Source organism: Zingiber officinale, chromosome 3B (assembly GCF_018446385.1).
Source record: "Zingiber officinale cultivar Zhangliang chromosome 3B, Zo_v1.1, whole genome shotgun sequence".
Taxonomy (NCBI): domain Eukaryota; kingdom Viridiplantae; phylum Streptophyta; class Magnoliopsida; order Zingiberales; family Zingiberaceae; genus Zingiber; species Zingiber officinale.
The window spans coordinates 21,653,949-21,673,530 of record NC_055991.1 but is presented as its reverse complement, the minus strand read 5'-3'; the positions used below and the strand labels follow the sequence as shown (position 1 = coordinate 21,673,530).

The 19,582-nt window shown below is 38.9% G+C and overlaps 1 protein-coding gene and 1 long non-coding RNA gene across 3 annotated transcripts; one reads left to right on the top strand and one right to left on the bottom strand.

Moving 5' to 3' along the window:
* Positions 1-16,293: 16,293 nt before the first annotated feature.
* Positions 16,294-16,774, bottom strand: LOC122056138. The gene is made up of 3 exons (XR_006133034.1): positions 16,634-16,774; positions 16,499-16,559; positions 16,294-16,402 (listed from the first exon to the last, which is right to left on the bottom strand). It is a non-coding gene; the product is annotated as an uncharacterized LOC122056138 (long non-coding RNA).
* Positions 16,770-18,697, top strand: LOC122056137 (ISWI chromatin-remodeling complex ATPase CHR11-like). 2 transcript variants are annotated; one of them, XM_042617941.1, is made up of 5 exons: positions 16,770-17,307; positions 17,636-17,856; positions 17,944-18,020; positions 18,093-18,186; positions 18,284-18,697. In XM_042617941.1, the coding sequence occupies exons 2-5, from the start codon at positions 17,703-17,705 to the stop codon at positions 18,490-18,492; spliced, it is 534 nt and encodes a 177-aa protein (XP_042473875.1). In that variant the 5' UTR covers positions 16,770-17,307; positions 17,636-17,702; the 3' UTR covers positions 18,493-18,697. The 2 variants fall into 2 exon arrangements, with proteins under 2 accessions (XP_042473875.1, XP_042473874.1); XM_042617940.1 differs by having other exon boundaries at positions 17,933-18,020.
* Positions 18,698-19,582: the final 885 nt, after the last annotated feature.

Here is a 19,582-nt window from a genome sequence, read left to right as displayed (position 1 = left end):
TTGGACCCTTGGACATGTCAAGGGCATTTTATTGTGTGTGCATGATTGTATTATAAAATACAGCAGGAGCTGTTTTAGTTTTATTAGGATTTTATTTTTTGATCTAGATACATGTACATTCCTTCAAGAAATATAAGATCGAAAAATGTAAAATTCTATTTATGTCGTGGAGCTAATCTTGCAAGGCGTGGAACTTTTAAAGGACCAGAGGCGCAGCGGAACAAGGAGCAAGATGGATGCGACAACTAGACCCGGTGGCGGTGGCCAAAAAAAAAAAAGCAGCAGCTACGGATGGCAACACACGGAGGACAACAATAGATAAAAGCCATAATAGTTGAAAATTAGTTTTTCTATTTGTTGCTTTTATGCTGTGCTGTGTGTGCTTGTTAGTATGCATGTTAAGTAGGCTAGCATAGTCAAAATTTCTCATTTTAAATAACTAAGTGGGAGAGGGATTTTAAATAAATTCCATGGTCTCCATTACTGGTTTGTAAGTGATGCAAATAAACTTGCGCGTTGGCTCTGAGTGCCTTCCTCCATATCAAATGAGTTTGTTTGTGGATCACTAGATCAAACTTCCATTTTGGATGACTATAGGAAATTAATAAAGAGCGTGTGATCTTCCCCATCGGAAGTGGCACAATCTTATTAATGGACTTAGTGTCAAGTAATGGTATACACTTAGGCACGTCTAATAGTATCTTCCCCATCGGAGTCACTGCTATTATTCGTGTGACCAAAGGAAACCAACTATTAATTTTATTTATCAAAAAGTAAGGTTGACAAGATAATAAAATTAATGGGTTACACGCTCCTTTTACAAATGTTGAATTTGTATACGTCCACACTATCGTGGCATACAAAATTCACGGTGTTTTGAGGTGTTGGTTAATTTAAAATAGTATTATTTGATGAATCAATATTATTCTAAATTTAGAGTTCTGACCAAAAGTTATTTGTGATTCTTAGGATGACTTTCAACCCACTGACCATCATACTAAAAGAGAATAGACTTACTGGTCCTAACTACATAGATTGGAAAAGGAACCTGGACATTGTTCTTACTGCTGAAAGCTATAAGTTTGTACTGACTGAGCCTTGTCCTGATGCACCTAATGGTGAATCCACCCAAGAGGAGATTGAGTATCATAAGAAATGGGTAAAAGCATATGAGATGGCACGGTGTTACATTTTGACTTCAATGTCAAATGTATTGCAACATCAGCATCAAGATTTACCAACAACTTATGATATTATGAACAATCTCAAGGAACTCTTTGGTCACCAGGATCGGGCCTCTAGGCAAGAAGCCATGAGAAAGATAATAACGGCCACCATGCAAGAGGGTACTCCTGTGAGGGATCATATCCTAAAAATGATGGCTTATCTAAATGAAATACAAATCCTTGGAGAAGAAATTGATGGGGAAACCCAGATCGATATGATCCTCCAAACGCTACCTAGAAGTTTTGAGTAATTTCACCTGAATTATAATATGAATAAAAGGGTATATTCATTGGCGGAACTACTGACAGAACTTCAAGCAGCAGAAGGTTTGTTTCGTCACAATTCTCAGATTCACTATGCTGAAAATGGTTCTACTTCTAAACCGAAAGGAAAGAAGAAGAAGAAACAAGTTAGCTCAGCAAAAAAAGTGAATAAATCTCAGAGTACAGGACCTAAAGCTAGAGTGAAGAAGCCGAAGGGCAAGTGCTTCATCTGCAAGCAGTCAGGGCATTGGAAGGCGGACTGTCCTTGTAGGAATCAAAACAACAAAGGTATATCTCATGCTCTAGTTGTTGAAACATGTTTAGCGGTGTTATCTACCAACACCTGGTGTGTAGATACGGGAGCCACTGATCATGTCTGCAATTCTTTACAGGAGTTCCAGGAAACCCGACGACTATATGAAGGAGAGATAACTGTCTACATGGGCAATGCTACTAAGGTGGCGGCTGTTGTAGTGGGAGACGTCTACTTATCTTTTGATAGGAATAGAAAATTGGTTTTAAGAAATTGTCTTTATGTACCCAGTTTTAGAAAGAATTTAATTTCAGTTTCTAAACTGTATTTGGATGGATATTCTGTTTCCTTTAATAATAATATAGTTATAAAGAGAAATAAAGTGATTATCTGTTCTGGTGCATTAGTTGATAATTTATATATTTTAAATCCAATTTCTCCCACAAAGTAAAATATGAAAATTTATAACACATCTTCTAACACTAATAAGAGAAAACAACCTTCGGAAATGAACCAAGCGTATCTTTGGCATCTAAGGCTTGGTCATATTAATTTAAGTAGGATTCAAAGGCTTATAGCCGATGGACTCTTGGGTTCATTAGAGTTGGAAAATTTTTCAACTTGTGAATCTTGCTTGGAAGGTAAAATGACCAAGAGGCCTTTTAAGGCCAAGGGGTATAGAGCCAAAGAAGCGTTAGAATTGGTACATTCTGATTTGTGTGGTCCTATGTCTATCCAGGCTAGAGGTGATTTTGAATATTTTGTCTCTTTCATAGATGATTATTCAAGATACGGATACATATACCTAATGCGCCGCAAGTCTGAGTGCTTTGATAAGTTCAAAGAGTACAAGGCTGATGTGGAGAAACGACTAGGTAAAAGTATCAAGACACTACAGTCTGATCGTGGTGGCGAATACCTCTTAGGAGAGTTTAGGAATTACTTATCAGAGGCCGGGATTCAATCCCAATTGTCTGCACCTGGTACACCTCAACAGAATGGTGTGGCAGAATGAAGGAATATGACTCTTATGGAAATGGTTAGATCGATGATGAGTTATTCAGAATTACCAAATTCGTTTTGGGGATACGCTCTGGAAACAGCAGCGCACATTCTGAACTTAGTACCTTCTAAATCAGTATCTTCTACTCCCACAGAATTGTGGAATGGGTGAAAACCCAGTGTAAGACATATTCGGATTTGGGGTAGTCCAGCACATGTGCTGAAACCAGATGCTGATAAGTTAGAATCTCGTACTGAAGTTCATGTGTTTATGGGTTATCCCAGAGGAACGAAAGGTTGTTTATTTTATAGTCCTAAAGACCAGAAGGTCATTGTTAGCACCAATGCCCAGTTTTTAAAAGAAGACTATATAATGGATCACAAGTCCAGTAGCAAAATTGTTTTAGAAGAACTTAGAGAGGACACGTCTACTTTAGTACCAACAGTACAAGATGAAGTACCACAATAGATTCCAACACGTGTCACACATGATACACAACCACAGACGGTGCCTCGTCGTAGTGGGAGAGTTGTGAGGGAACCTGAGAGATTCATGTTTTTGGGAGAGTCTTCGGACTTGATCCCGGGTAAACATGAACCTAATCCCCGAACATATGACGAAGCACTCCAAGATATAGATGCAGTATCTTGGCAAAAGGCAATGAATTCTGAAATAGAGTCTATGTACTCTAATAAGGTCTGGGAGCTTGTAGAACCACCTGATGGTGTAAAATCCGTTGGATGCAAGTGGATTTACAAAAGGAAAAGAGGGACAGACGGGAAGGTAGAAACCTTCAAAGCAAGGCTTGTTGCGAAAGGGTACACTCAGAAAGAGGGAATCGATTATGAGAAGGCCTTTTCACCGGTAGCCATGCTTAAGTCTATCCGGATACTCTTATCCATTGTCGCTCATATGGATTATGAGATTTGGCAAATGGATGTCAAGACAACTTTCCTTAATGGAAGTCTTGAAGAAAACATCCATATGAAGCAACCAGAAGGGTTCATTGAAAAAGGCAAAGAGCATCTAGTGTGCAAGCTCAATCGGTCCATTTATGGATTGAAGCAAGTTTCAAGGTCTTGGAACATCCGATTTAATGAAGTAATCCAGTCATATGGATTTATTCAGTGTCCGGATGAGTCTTGTGTATACAAGAAGTGTAACGAAAACATGGTGGTATTTCTTGTACTATACGTAGATGATATTTTGTTAATTGGCAACAATGTCAAGGTATTATCAGACGTAAGGGTATGGTTATCCAAACAATTTGATATGAAGGACTTAGGAGATTGTGCACACATTCTTGGGATCAAAGTTATAAGGGATCGCAAGAAAAGAATGTTGTGTCTGTCCCAAGCTTCATATATAGATACAATCCTTGCTCATTTTAGCATGCAGAATTCCAAAAAGGGTTTCTTACCTTTTAGGCATGGAGTAGCTCTATCTAAAGATTTGTCTCCAAAGACATCAAAGGAGATAGAGGACATGAAAGCAGTTCCTTATGCTTCGGCTGTAGGAAGCCTTATGTATGCAATGCTGTGTACGAGACATGATATATGTTTTGCCGTGGGCATGGTTAGCAGATATCAGAGTAACCCTGGACAAGGACATTGGACTGCGGTAAAACATATATTAAAGTACCTGAGAAGGACTAGAGATTATATGCTAGTTTACCAATCAGACGATTTGCTCCCTGTGGGTTACATGGATTCAGATTTTCAATCAGATAGGGACAACAATAAGTCTACATTAGGCTATGTGTTTACTTTAGGAGGTGGAGTCATTGCATGGAGGAGTGTTAAGCAGAAATGCGTCTCAGACTCAACCATGGAAGCTGAGTATGTGGCAGCCTCTGAGGCAGCTAAAGAAGCAGTATGACTCAGGAACTTTCTAATGGACTTAGATGTGATTCCTGGTTTACCCAAAATCATCACAATTTATTGTGATAATAGCGGTGCAGTTGCAAACTCGAAGGAACCACGAGCCCATAAGACAAGTAAACATATAGAGCGCAAGTACCATCTGATACGAGATATCTTGAAGCGAGGAGAAGTTGTCATCGCCAAGATTGCATCAGCAGATAACCTGGCAGATCCTTTCACTAAGGCCCTTCCAGCAAAAGCTTTCGATCGGCATGTGGAGGGGATGAGAATCAGATGTATGGCAGCAGATATGACATCTTAGTCATTAGTATAAGTGGGAGATTGTTAGAGTGCATACTGAAAGCCTAAGCTTTTGTAGACATTTTTTTTGAATAAAGAATTACATTTGGTCAAATTATCTACATTTGTTTGTAGTTGTTCAATTAATTTATATTGTAGATAACATAGTATGTGGTGTCATATACAGAAGATAATGTTATCAGAACCTTATAAATTATAAATAGTAGCTCACGACCAAGGTGGAAAGGAACAAACCATTGGAAGGTCATAGTGTAATTAGCTATTAGTTTATCTTAACTATATAATTACACTAGTACACTTAGAGTGTATTGAGTAGGACCATAAGAGGTCGTTTCTTTTATACTGACTTTATAAAGGAACAAAGACCTCAGTTATTATGGAAGTGTGTGCTTTTAATCCTAATATAATAACAAACACATATATTTGATATTTATTTCTTTAATTTATCAATGGGTGAGATTTAGTTCGATAAATCAATAAGCCTGATAAGTTGGGAAATGATATCACTTATAATGTGTGTTGTTGATTATAGAAGGAAACTGTGTCCTAGTGATCTAGGTCGATAATTTCCCCAAGAGGAGCTCATAAGGATTGTCATGTTAAACCCTAAAGGTGGACTTAGTCCGACATGACGATAAGGTTGAGTGGTACTACTCTTGGACTAAGATATTAATTAAATGAGTTGTCAGTAACTCACTTAATTAGTGGACATTCGACATCTTAAACACAGGGAGACTAACACACTCATAATAAGAAGGAGCCCAAAAATGTAATTTGGGATTGGTGCGGTAGTTCAATAATAGTTCTCTAGTGGAATGAATTATTATTGATAAAATTGAGTTGTGTGTTCGGGGCGAACACACAATGCTTAATTTTATCGGGAGACCAAAACCAATTCTTCCTCTCGGTCCCTATCGTAGCCTCTTAGTTATAGAGTACTATACCCACCTATACCCATCTTCATACCCATGTTATAGGGGCCGGCCAAGCTAGCTTGGGGACCAAGCTAGGGCCGGCCAAGCCTTGGTCCATGGGTGGCCGGCCCTAGCTTGAACCCAAGCTTAGGTGGCCGACCCTATTAAAATAGAAAAGAATTTTAATTTTAAAATTTTCTTATGTGGAAGATATAATTTAAAAGAGAGATTAAAAAAATTAAAATATCTCTTTTATAAGTTTCTACAAAAGATTAAGAAAAGAGATTAAAATCTCTTTCCTTATTTGTAGATTAAAAGGATATTTTATTTTTTTTTCTTTGTAAATTATCCACATATTGAAAAATAAAATTATAGAAATTTCTTTTTATCAACCATGAAGGGATTTTAAAGAGAAATTTTATTTTTTAAAAAATTTCCGGAAACAAATAAGGAATTTTAATTGGTTGATTTAAAATTGCCTTATTTGCTCTTCCATGAGGTGGCCGGCCATGACATGGGTTATTAGGAAATTTTATTTAATTTTTTCTTAATTAATTCATGTCAAAGAAAGTTAAGGAAATTTTATTATAATTAAATTTCCTTATTTGCCAAAGCTAAGGATTATAAAAGCGGGGGTTTGGGTGCCTTCAAGAAAAACAACCTCTATTCTATTTCTCCCTCTTTTCTTCCTTGGTGTGGCCGGCCTCTCCCTTTTCTCTTCTCTCCATCTTTGTGGCCGAACCTCCTCTTCCTCTTGGAGATCAAGTGGTGGCCGGATCTTAGCTTGGAGAAGGAGAGAAAGCTTGCATCCCTTGGAGCTTGGTTGGTGGAAAAGGTTCTTCATCCTTTGGAGGTTTTATGTTTGGCCGAAACTTGAAGGAAGGAGAAGAAGGTGCTAGGTGGTTCTCATCTCGGAAGATCGTTGCTCACACAACGTCTGAGATTAGAAGAGGAATACGGTAGAAGATCAAGAGGTCATTATTCACAAAGAAAAGTATAACTAATAATTGTTTTTTGCATCATGTTAGTTTTGTTTCTTTGTAAAAATACCAAATACAAGAGGCATGCGATTCTAGTTTTTCGAATTAGTTTTTGAAGTTGTGTTCTTTTGTTTTTTTTTTCTTTTCCTTGTTATTTGATTGTTCTTAGTGGTTAACCTAGGGTTACTATGGGAAGGTTAAATATTTAATTTCCTTAAAAGGCTTTGTCTAGTCGGTGGTGGTTGCTCCCATATCCAAGAAGGTCATGTGTCTCGCCATGCAGTACTGGAAGCCAATTTTGGAAATAGATATTTAATTGTCTTCGTGACCTAGGTGATTTGGATCGAACGTGTTAAGTTCCGCAGGAGATCCAAGTCTAAACCTAAAAGAACAAATAAATTAAACTTAGGATCAAACGTGTTAAGTTCCGCAGGCGATCCAAGTTTAATTTAAAAGAACACATGGTAGCTAGGAAAAGGTTCAAACCTTTGTACAAAATTTTTGTACAGTGGAACCATTAGGTTTTCCGAGTAGCAACCAACAACAACGACGGGACCCTTAAGGTAATCGGAATAAGTAATATCCAATTAAATTCTGATTTTTACATTCGAAAACTATTATTAGTTGAATAATTTAGTTTCAATTTACTTCGTATTAGCCAGTTGTGTGACTTAGGATATTTAGTCACATTTTCAAAAACTGAATGTATAATTAAGAATATTAATAATCCTGAAATCACACTTAAGGGAATTAGGAAAAAGAAAATTTAGACAATGGACATGCCTACCTCCTCACTAGAGTGTCTATTGACACAACAAGAGGAAACTAAGTTGTGGCACAGGAGACTGGGTCACACTCATACTAAACTCATTTCAAAAATGAGTCAGAATTGTTTAGTTAGAGGTCTGCCCAAATTCTAAAAAACACAATAGGTTGTTAGGAAATGTTCAGGACTTGTTCAAAATTTTTGTACAGGGGAACCGGTATGATATTCCTAGGACCAACCAACAATTGCTATCAGAGCTAGGGTTTGCCTCTGTGTGTTTGGTTTTCAGTTTAATTATGCACATGTCATACATAATTTAGGCAGGATAATAGTAGGATGTGTTAACTTTGTGGTTGCAGGTGTTGGAGCAATCCCAATGGTCCGCGGGACCATGTGTTTTGGTGTTTGGGCAAAGGGTTTAAGTTAGGTTCACCCTTGTATTTGATATGTGTATTTGAGTTGTGCAGGTTTGCAGGATACACATATGACTCAGGTTGATGGCTTCGGGTCCGGTGAAGGATGGAGCATCCGAGGGACCGTGGACAAGGCAGCGAGGACAAGGGCCGAGGGAAGCGACTTCGAGGCATACGCGAAGGATGGCATTGGGTACGAGCCGCGGGCTTGAATGCATCCGAGGGACGAGAGCCAAAGGAAGTAGGCTTGAAGGCAAAAGGTCAAAGCTGCAAAGGAAGAATCAAGTGAGTCATAAGGGTGAGGGTACGAGTGCACGAGAGATTGTACTCGGAGTAAAATCCTAGTTTTTAGGGTTTTACTGTAGCAGTACTGTAGCGTTACTGTAGCAGCACTGCAGCGCTACTGTAGCAGTACTGTAGCAGTCGACTGCATGTTTTATCAGTCGACTGGTGCAGTCGACTGGCAGCGAACAGAATGTGTGGAATCGAGCCGTTGGGATGTAACGGTCGAATTTCCACAGAGGGCAGTCGACTGCATGTTTTAGCAGTCGACTGGTAGGCGGGGTTTTCCAACCCGTGGCCTATAAAACCAAAGCTTGGGAGCTTGGTTTGAGTTGACGAAATAGAGGTGGTTAATCTCTATTAGTAGTCTACTTGTGCCCTAGCGTCAAAAGAGCTCTTGTGAGGGTTGTGGTGAGGTTTCTCCACCCACAAGGAGGTTTGAGCTAGCCGGAAGTTTTCCGGGGAGTAATCCACCGAAGGATCGGGATCGTCCACCTTACGGACACGCCGTGGAGTAGGAGCTTTATCTCCGAACCACGTAAATGATCGTGTAGCTTGGTTTGAATTCTTTCCTTTAGTATTTAGCTTTCTACTTGTTTTGTTTGTATTTCCGCTTGCGCACTAACGTTGTAGAAAGAAGCGATTATTTGGGGGCGCCGTCTATCCAACCCCCCTTCAAGCCGGTCATACGATCCCCAACAAGTGGTATCAGAGCGAGGACGCTCTCCATTGGACTAACCGCCAAGGAAGCACAAGATGGCCGGGTTTATTGTCCCTCCAAAATTTGAAGGAGGAAGCCTTGGGGACATCACGTATTGGATGATGAGGATGGAGACCTTCTTCAATACGGATTGGGACATAATGATGGTGGTCAAAGAGCCATTCAAAGTCCCAAAGGACAAGAAAGGAAAGAAGCTCCGAACACGACATTGGACGGAAGAGCAAACCTCACGATCGGAGGCAAACTCAAAGGTAATATCAATCTTAATAGATATATTGCCGTCTAATGTGATAAATGGTGTAGGTGAGTATAAGAACGCCCACGAGTTGTGGAGCAAAATAAAGAAGGTTCAATGGGAAGAACTCATACCTACACAAGAAGAAGAAGAAAAAGAAAAATCCGAAGAAACGGATGTAGAAGCTCAAGTAGAGGAAGATCAACAAGAAGTTGAGAAATGTTCAACATCCGAGGAGAAGAAGAAAGATGAAGTGGTTCAAGAGGAGAAGAAGGACCATTTGGATGTGGAGACCAATTCAATATCAAAAGAGGAAGAGGAAGTGAATTCGGTCACATCTAAGGAGAAGGAGGATGAAGAAAGGCCATCCACAAGTGTGGATGAGGAAGATGAGGCATCATCAACATCCTCAAGAAGTGAAGAAAAATCCAAGACAAGTGAAGAGGATGAAGAAGAGGTCTTGGAAGTGGCCAACATAGCAAGCACCTCCACCGAAGTGAAGTCAAAGGACAACATAATATGTTTCGAGTGCAATGAGAAGGGACACTACAAGAGTAGATGTCCATTGGGTAAGAAGAAGGTAAATCCTAAACCCGTTCAAGTTAATTTAAACACTAACAAGGGTTGTAGGAATAAAGAAACCCAAGGAAAAAGGATGCGTATCATATGCTTCACGTGTGGGGAGAAGGGGCATTACCACACAAAATGCCCCAAGAAGAGGGAGATCAAGAAGCTTGCGCAATTAAAGAAATGGGAGAAAGAGAAGAAGAAGAAAAGCTCAAGTCAAGGGGGAGCTTCAAGGGTAAGGGAGGTATACCCTAATTTGAAGTGTAACTCAAATTCAAATTCTTATGTTCCCATGCATGTTAGGAAAAATAATGTTAATCATTATATGCCCATGCAAAATTTTGGTTTTAAATATCATGATAGGAATAGGGTTAATGTAGATCAAAACCCTAGGAAATCTATGCATGAAAAATCTAGAAACAATAGACCTAGGGAGATCCAAGGCATTAATCCCAAAAAGGGGAGACACATGCCTAGGAAGGGTAGGTCTAGGAATGTCCAATTTGGACAAATTAACTCTAGGGTTAGAAACCTAGAGAAGGAGAATCAAGCTTTAAGGGGAAAGCTTGATAAGTTGGAACAATTCCTTAAGAGATTCAATGTTGGATCTAAGGAATTAAGGATGATGTTGGGTAGCCAAAGACCCAATAATGATAGATCGGGCTTGGGATACCGATCTAGTCCCTCCAAGGCCAATGAGAGTTCATATGCTAGGGTGGCAAATGATCATGGCAAGGGAGAGGTCTCCAAGGCTAAGGGAAAGTCTTATGCTAGGGTTGCATATGACTATAGCAAGGAGAAGTCAATTAATGGCAAGGGAAAGTCATTTAATGGTAAGAAGAAATTAACCAAGGGCAAGGTGTCCAAGGTTAAGAAAGTTACGTTTGTAGGCCAAGTGTCACCGGGGGTGGATCGATGTGGCCTAGCCACTGTGGAAGAGTCACCTAGGGAGGTGGCTAAGGCTAAGAGCTCTAGGGGGAGCTCAAAGAGTCAATTTGGGACCCATGGCCAATGGATCTCAGGTGGGTTCTACTTGGGGGTCTAGAGGAGCCATGGAGTGTGCCAAGTGGTTTAGAGACGGACTTGAGTCTCAAACCTAGGGAATTGGCACACATGGTTTATGTTTCATGCAAGAAATATGATAATTGGGGTCATATTGCATGATAATTGGTTTTGGAAGTATAGATGCCATATAAACCAATGCTAGGGATGCATTGTGGGTTGGTATGGGCAAATACATCAAGAGGAAGCCAAAACTAGGACTTTAGGTCAAGGTTCAATTGAACTTTTTAGCTAGTTTTGTGTTTTGTGTCAATCTTGGGATTGGTGATAGATATATTTATATATATATTTTTCCCAAGTAGATATTGATATAATAGACCTCTCCACAAAATTTGGGGATTTTTGGAGGTCTGTGGAATTTCTGGTGCATTTCTGAAGTTGGCCAGAAAAGGCTGATTTTTTCATGAATAGTGTACCAGTCGACTGGTACAGTTACCAGTCGACTGGTAACACTGTTCACGAGCACAGAATGTCTCTGTAAGCTCGTTTTCATGGGGGCAGTCGACTGGTACTTCTTGCAGTCGACTGATACCAGTCTGAAAGTGTTTTCAGCACTAGATTTTGACCGGGTCAGCTCATATAGATGTATGGGATCCATGGGTGATACATACATGAGTTTAGGGTCATTTGGATGACAAGTTTTCAATAATTGGGATATTGTTGGAGAACTTTTTGGATGTTAGGCAAAGGGGGAGAAGTAAGGTTTAGTTAGGAAAACCTGAAAGTACCTTTGTGTAGGGGGAGCCTTGGGATAGGTTCTTAAAAAGCCCGTTGTAAAAATCCTAGCTCAATGGAGAGCTTAGGTAAAGGGGGAGCCTTGGGATAGGTCCTTCAAAAGCCTTATGTGGAAAATCCTAGCTCAATGGGAGCTTAGGTGTAGGGGGAGCCTTGGGATAGGTTCTTAAAAAGCCCTATGCATTGATTCGGCGTTGTAAGTCCAAGTGTGTAGCCTTGGCATCGTAAGTCCATTTGGCGTTGTAAGTCCAAGTGTGTAGCCTTGGCATCGTAAGTCCATTCGGCAGTGTAAGTCCAAGTGTGTAGCCTTGGCAACGTAAGTCCATTCGGCGGTGTAAGTCCAAGTGTGTAGCCTTGGCAACGTAAGTCCATTTGTTTTAGCATGTTTATTTGCTATATGTTTTCCCTAACTTAAACGTATTGCCAAACACCAAAAAGGGGGAGATTGTTGGAGCAATCCCAATGGTCCGCGGGACCATGTGTTTTGGTGTTTGGGCAAAGGGTTTAAGTTAGGTTCACCCTTGTATTTGATATGTGTATTTGAGTTGTGCAGGTTTGCAGGATACACATATGACTCAGGTTGATGGCTTCGGGTCCGGTGAAGGATGGAGCATCCGAGGGACCGTGGACAAGGCAGCGAGGACAAGGGCCGAGGGAAGCGACTTCGAGGCATACGCGAAGGATGGCATTGGGTACGAGCCGCGGGCTTGAATGCATCCGAGGGACGAGAGCCAAAGGAAGTAGGCTTGAAGGCAAAAGGTCAAAGCTGCAAAGGAAGAATCAAGTGAGTCATAAGGGTGAGGGTACGAGTGCACGAGAGATTGTACTCGGAGTAAAATCCTAGTTTTTAGGGTTTTACTGTAGCAGTACTGTAGCGTTACTGTAGCAGTACTGTAGCAGTCGACTGCATGTTTTAGCAGTCGACTGGCAGCGAACAGAATGTGTGGAATCGAGCCGTTGGGATGTAACGGTCGAATTTCCACAGAGGGCAGTCGACTGGTAGGCGGGGTTTTCCAACCCGTGGCCTATAAAACCAAAGCTTGGGAGCTTGGTTTGAGTTGACGAAATAGAGGTGGTTAATCTCTATTAGTAGTCTACTTGTGCCCTAGCGTCAAAAGAGCTCTTGTGAGGGTTGTGGTGAGGTTTCTCCACCCACAAGGAGGTTTGAGCTAGCCGGAAGTTTTCCGGGGAGTAATCCACCGAAGGATCGGGATCGTCCACCTTACGGACACGCCGTGGAGTAGGAGCTTTATCTCCGAACCACGTAAATGATCGTGTAGCTTGGTTTGAATTCTTTCCTTTAGTATTTAGCTTTCTACTTGTTTTGTTTGTATTTCCGCTTGCGCACTAACGTTGTAGAAAGAAGCGATTATTTGGGGGCGCCGTCTATCCAACCCCCCTTCAAGCCGGTCATACGATCCCCAACAGCAGGCTCCAACTATTATGGCTTATAGATATTGTGTGTGATTGGACCATTGGACATGTCAAGGGCATTTTATTGTGTGCATGATTGTAATATTAAATATAGCAGGAGTTGTATTAGTTATTAGGATTTTACATTTTGGTTTCAATCTAAATTACATGTACATTCCTTTGTGGAATATAAGATCGATATATGTAAAATTCTATTTTTGTCGCGGATCGTATCCTTGCGAGGCGTGGTGTGCTATTGGAGGATTAGAGGCGCAGTGGAAAAGGAAACTCGATGGACCCGACGGCATGAACCCTAGGGTTGGCAGCATGCGAAGGACAGTGATGGAAAAGGTCATAATAGTTGGAAAATTAATTTCCATATTTATTGCTTTTATTTACTGTGATGTATGTAATGTGTGCTTGCTAGGTTAAAATTCATCACCTTAAATAACTAAGTGGGAGAGGGATTAGTAGATAAATTTCACGGTCTCCATTACTGGTTTGTAAGTGATGCGACAAACTTGCGTATTGGCTCTGAGTGCCTCCCTCCCCATCGGATGAGTTTGTTAGCAGATCACTAGATCAAACTTCCTTTATGGATTGTTATAGGAAATTGATTAGGAGCATGTGATCTTCCCCATCGGAAGGGGCACAATCTTATTTAATGGACTAAATATCAAGTAATGGTATACACTTAGGCGCATTTAATAGTATCCTCCCCATCGGAGTCATTGCTATTATTTGTGTGACCGAAGGAAAACCAACTATTAATTTGTCATAAAGAAAGGTTGACAAGATAATAAAATTAAAACCCCCTCTTACAAATGTATGATTTTGTATACGTCCACACTATCGTGGCATACAAAATTCACAGTGTTTGAGGTAATTTTATTTGTCAGGTTGACAAGATAATAAAATTAATGGGTAAAACCCCTCTTACAAATGTTTGGATTTGTATACGTCCACACTATTATGGCATACAAAATTCACGGTGTTTGAGGTAATTTTATTTGTCATAAAGAGAGATTGACAAGATAATTAATGGGTAAAACCCTCCTCTTACAAATGTTTGAATTTGTATACGTTCACACTATCGTGGCATGCAAAATTCACAGTGTTTGAGGTGTTGGTGAATTTAAATGATATTGTTTTGAGGAATTAATATTATTTTAAATTTAAAGTTTTGACCAAATTTTGATCAAAGAAAGATCAACTATTAATTTTATTTGTCATAAAGTTAGGTTGACAAGATAATAAAATTAATGGATAAATCACTGGGATTTTGAGGTGTTAGTCTTGACCAAATATTTTTTGAGCAATGATATGCTCAAGGAAAAAAACTCAAAGAAAAGCTTAAGAATAGACACATAAAGTCATTGTCTAACATTTTATTTTTTGTGGGCCCCATCACTTTATGTGTCTATCTTTGAACTTTTCCTTGAGTTTTTTTTCCTTGAGCATATCATTTTTCATATTTTTTTTTGTGATTCTTAGGATTTCAAATGTTAGTTAATCCCCTAGCTGTTATACTATAGAATAGACTTAGTAGTCCCAATTATGATTGGAAGCAAACTTGGACTCGAAGGTAGACTGTCCTCTCGGAACTGAGAACAATAAAGGTGTATTTTATTCATTAGTTGTTGAAACATGTTTAGTAGTGTTATCTACTGGTACCTGGTGTGTAGATACGGGAGCCACTGATCATGTCTACAATTCATTGCAGGGGTTCCAGGAATCCCGACAACTATATGAAGGGAAAATCACCATCTACATGGGCATTGTTGCAAACGTAGCAGTTGTTGCAGTGGGAGATGTTTATCCTCAAATAGGAATAAAACATGGAATTGTCTTTACGTATCAAGTTTAGAAAGAACTAAATTTCAGTTTCTAAACTATTCAAGGAACTTGATATTCTCTTTTGATTATCAAGTTGTTATCGAGAAAAAGAGGGAAGTTATCTCTTCTGGTACATTGGTTGGCAATTCCACAATGCAACAAATGGAAATTAATAATACTAATTCTAATAAGAGAAAACAACCTTCAAAAATGAACCAATCATATCTTTGGCATCTAAGGATATGTCATATTACACTACAAGAAAATTGGGATTCTACAACACTTAAACGACAACGCTTTTTATAAAAAGCGTTGTCTATTTTTTTTAACAACGCTTTTAGTGAAAAGCGTTGTCTATTTCATTATTTTCTTATTAATAGACAACACTTTTCTAAAAACCGTTGTCTATTAGTGATTTTTACGGATCAAAGACAACGCTTCGTAAAAAGCGTTGTCTATTAGACTTTGTTTTAGTGTCTACGACAACGTTTTTAAAAAAGTGTTGTCTATTGTTAAGTTCTCATTTAAATCTTGATTAATACAAACCGTTGGATCTAAGTAAGGAGTAGAAAACCCGAACCCTTCTCCCAACTCCTATCTTCCGATCATTTTTTATCCCGAACCCTTCTCCCAACTCCTCATCTCACGCGGCCTTCTCCATCCAACTCCTCTCCGGCGAACCACTCCTCCGAACTCCTCTCCGTCAAGACCACACCTTCGTCAAGCGGCAGATCCCGGTGCTGAGGCGATCAACCACGACAGATCGACCCCTCTCTTCACCTCCTTCGCCCCCGACGAAGGTATGTTGCTACCGCTGTTTTTCTTGGGGCCTAAAATCGAAGTCTCGTTAGGGGAATTCGGAACCTTCGGCAGCCTCTCTTCCCTCCGGCGAACGTTCACTGCGCTTAGGGTAGAGCAGGCGCATCAACTCTCTTCTTCATCTGCATCGCCAAGCTACCCTTTGCTCAGCCGATTCCATTGCTATTGGGTTCACCTGCAAGTAATCCTCGCGCACTGATCTCTTCTTGCTATCAGAAGGTCCTTTCTTAGGTTCTTCTCCACTGATTATCTTCTCTTGTCGTTCTTGGTTTACTCGGAAATGTTGAACTTGAGCTCTTGGGGATCTTAGTTAATGGTTGCCTGTGGGTGGGAAAGTTGCTCTTTTTTTGTCTTCTTGTTGTAGTGTTTTAGGGCTTTGTTTCTGAGGTGATGGTTCTTGGTGTTAGGGATTCTTGGTGATCTATTTTCTCCCTTGTGATCGGCAGTTTTGATGGATATACATTGTTTCTTTAATTCTTTCAGGTGTCAGTTAAACTTCGAATTGTAGAGCAAGTTTTCCTTTTAATTCTGTCTATTGTTGGTTCAGGATAGATTCTTAACATGAGCCGTGTCTTTCAAGAGAAGAATGTAAGTGATCAATATAATTGTTTGGATAGATGGGTGAAATTATTTCATCTGCTGTATGATTTTAGATGAGAATGATGGTGGAATTACATGCAAAGCCTTTCCCTTGCTGATACAAAATCCATTTGCATCTTATCATATGCTTCTGAAACCAAAAAAAAAAAAAATGGAAAAGAAGGCTTATATAGTTATATAACAGAACAATTCAATCTTGTGAAATATACTTGCATTCCAAAAGAACCTGTGCCCTCTAGCAAGACCTTCTGCATGGCTTCCAACTCAATTGTCCTGTCTTCTATTTCCTGTATGCATGAAGTAGTGTCATGACACTGATACCTGAAAACTTGTGTCAGTGTTTATGCACATTCAATTGGACCTTGGTTCTATTGATTGCAAATCGAAGTTGCCCAAGTTCAGTTTGTAGGTGATCAAAGAACTCTTTGTTTAATCTGCAGTGATTGTGTCAAATAAGTTACAAGATGATATAAGAGATAAACCTTGTTCTAGAGCTATCATAAGATGATTGTAGCAATTTGCTGGTGTATTATACTATTAAATCTATCTATCCTTGGGGATCGCCTCAATCATCCTTTTTCACAATAGTCTTTTCTTCTGTTTTTACCTCAATATTATGTACTAAGTTTTTAGCAAAGATAACTGGGGAGACCTTGAAACTACAAGAACCTTCCCTTGTTAAGACCTTGAAACTACAAGAACCTTCCCTTGTTAGTTTTCTACACCTGAATTTGTCACTGTTAAGAATTGATTAGGATACTAAATTCACAAAGTTGTCAAGTAAAGGTGCAACACATATTTTATGATCCGACAAGGTTGGACATTTGCTAACAACTCCTTCATGATCATGCTTGATTAGGCTTCAATCATGAGACAAGAGTGCAGAAAGCAAGAGAGCATGCTTACAGTGCATATAGAACCAAACAGCAAGGCCAGAAGAAATGAAGAGAGAAGTCTATTTCGATTGTGTTGCCAATTATATCACAAAGATATGTACAACGACAATACTGCAAGCTACTTGAAATTATTTCACAGGTCTATATCAATTGGGTCTTCAGTTTATCATTTGGAATTACATGCAAAGCCTGCTATTTCCACTTTTAATCTATTTGAAACTTGTGATATTTAATCTTTGTTGTTTACATATCTTGTTTGTCATAATCAAACTGTTTTTGTTCCAACTTGTTTCACATATAACTGCCCAGTATTTGCTTCTAATGCTTGTTATTTACATATCTTGTTTCTCATAATCAGATTTTTCCCTCTAAATTGTTTCATACATATCTGCCCAGTCTTACTTGCAGTAGAATGTAACATATTAGTGTTTTATTGATTTAACACAACTGTTTGTGTTGTAATTTAGATGACTAGACTTCTGGACATACTGGAAGATTACTTGCTATATCGTGGTTACCAATATTGCCGAATTGATGGGAATACTGGGGGAGAAGAACGGGATGCTTCCATTGAAACATTTAATCAACCTGGAAGCCAAAAGTTCATCTTCTTACTTTCTACAAGAGCTGGTGGATTGGGAATTAATCTTGCTACAGCAGATGTTGTCATTCTCTATGATAGTGACTGGTATTCCTCTTCCATTATGTGAATCCTGTTGCTACATTTATGCTCATCACTAAATTGTTATGGATACCTCTACTAGGAATCCACAAGTTGATTTGCAAGCACAGGATCGTGCTCATAGAATTGGGCAAAAGAAAGAAGTTCAAGTGTTCCGTTTCTGTAATGAGGTATCATAATATTTCAGTTTAGTTTAACAGTTTAACGATGTTTTTGAATCATTTGACATATCTAAAATGCAGTTTGCAATTGAGGAGAAAGTGATAGAGAGAGCATACAAGAAGCTTGCACTTGATGCCTTGGTTATTCAACAAGGACGATTAGCAGAACAGAAAAGTAATGATTTTTTCAAAGAGCTTACTAATGTGGTTCAAGCAATTTATCCATTATCTATCAGTTTTTTTGTTTCTAATCAATAACTTCCTCGATGCAGCTGTTAATAAAGATGAACTTCTACAAATGGTTAGATTTGGTGCTGAAATGGTTTTTAGCTCCAAGGACAGTACAATAACTGATGAGGATATCGATCGTATCATAGCTAAAGGAGAAGAAGCGACTGTTGAACTTGATGTGAAAATGAAAAAGTTTACAGAGGATGCAATAAAGTTTAAGATGGATGACAGTATGCTGATTCCTTTCTGATAGCAATTCCTAGATATTTCCTTGGATGACTTATGTAATTTCTATTTTTTGTTACAGCTGCTGACTTGTTACGCGGTCAGAATTTTATTATTTTGGTATGAGTTTGAAATCATTAGCTGAGTTGATTATATGTAAAATTCGAATCTAGATATGGTAAAAGAAAAATAATAGTTTTGTAAATATAAAAATAATTATTTTTAAATAATTTTTTTTAAATAATTTTTTTAAATTTTTTTTTCTTTAAAACGACAACGCTTTTAAAGCGTTGCAAAAAGTGTTGTCTTTGTAAAAAAATAACAACGCTTTTAAAATGTTGTAATAGTGTTGTCTTTGCAAAACATGACTACGCTTTTAAAGCATTGTAAAAGCGTTGTCTTCGCTACAAACGACAACGCTTTAAAAGCGTTGTCGTTGAGCAGACTTTTAACAACAGTGCCTTTAACAACGCTTTTTCTGGCACAAAGACAACGCTTTAAAAGCGTTGTCTATTAGCTTTTTTCTTGTAGTGTTAACTTGAGTAGGATTCAAAGGATAATAGCCGATGAACTTTTGGGATCATTGGTGGTGGAAAACTTTCCAACTTACGAGTTTTACTTAGAAGGAAAAATGACTAAAAGACTTTTTAAGTCTAAGGGGTATAGAGTCAAAGACGTGTTGGAATTGGTTCATTTTGATTTGTGAGGACCTATGACTATCCAGGCAAGAGGTGGTTTCGAATATTTCATCTCTTTTATAGACAATTATTCGAGATATTGGTACATTTACTTGATGTGCCGCAAGTCTAAGTACTTTGATAAGTTCAAAGAGTACAGGGCTGATGCGGACAAACGTCAAGGTAAAAATATCAAGACACTGCAGTGAGATAGTAGTGGCGAGTATCTCTTAGGAGAGTTTAGGAGACACTTATCAGAATTCGGGATTAAATCCCAACTGACTGCACCTGGTACACCCCAACAGAATGGTGTGGTAGAAAGAAGGTATATGACTCTTATGGAAATAATTAGATCGATGATGAGTTATTCAGAATTACCAAATTTGTTTTGAGGATATACTTTGGAAACGGAAGAGAACATAGTACCTTCTAAATCAG

Bases quoted from the DNA above. Each gene is read 5' to 3' on its own strand.
- LOC122056137 (XM_042617940.1), top strand. From the start codon at position 17,636: ATGACTAGACTTCTGGACATACTGGAAGATTACTTGCTATATCGTGGT. The intron at 18,021-18,092 runs GTATCATAATAT...TCTAAAATGCAG, and splicing joins TGTTCCGTTTCTGTAATGAG to TTTGCAATTGAGGAGAAAGT. The intron at 18,187-18,283 runs GTAATGATTTTT...TCCTCGATGCAG, and splicing joins ACGATTAGCAGAACAGAAAA to CTGTTAATAAAGATGAACTT.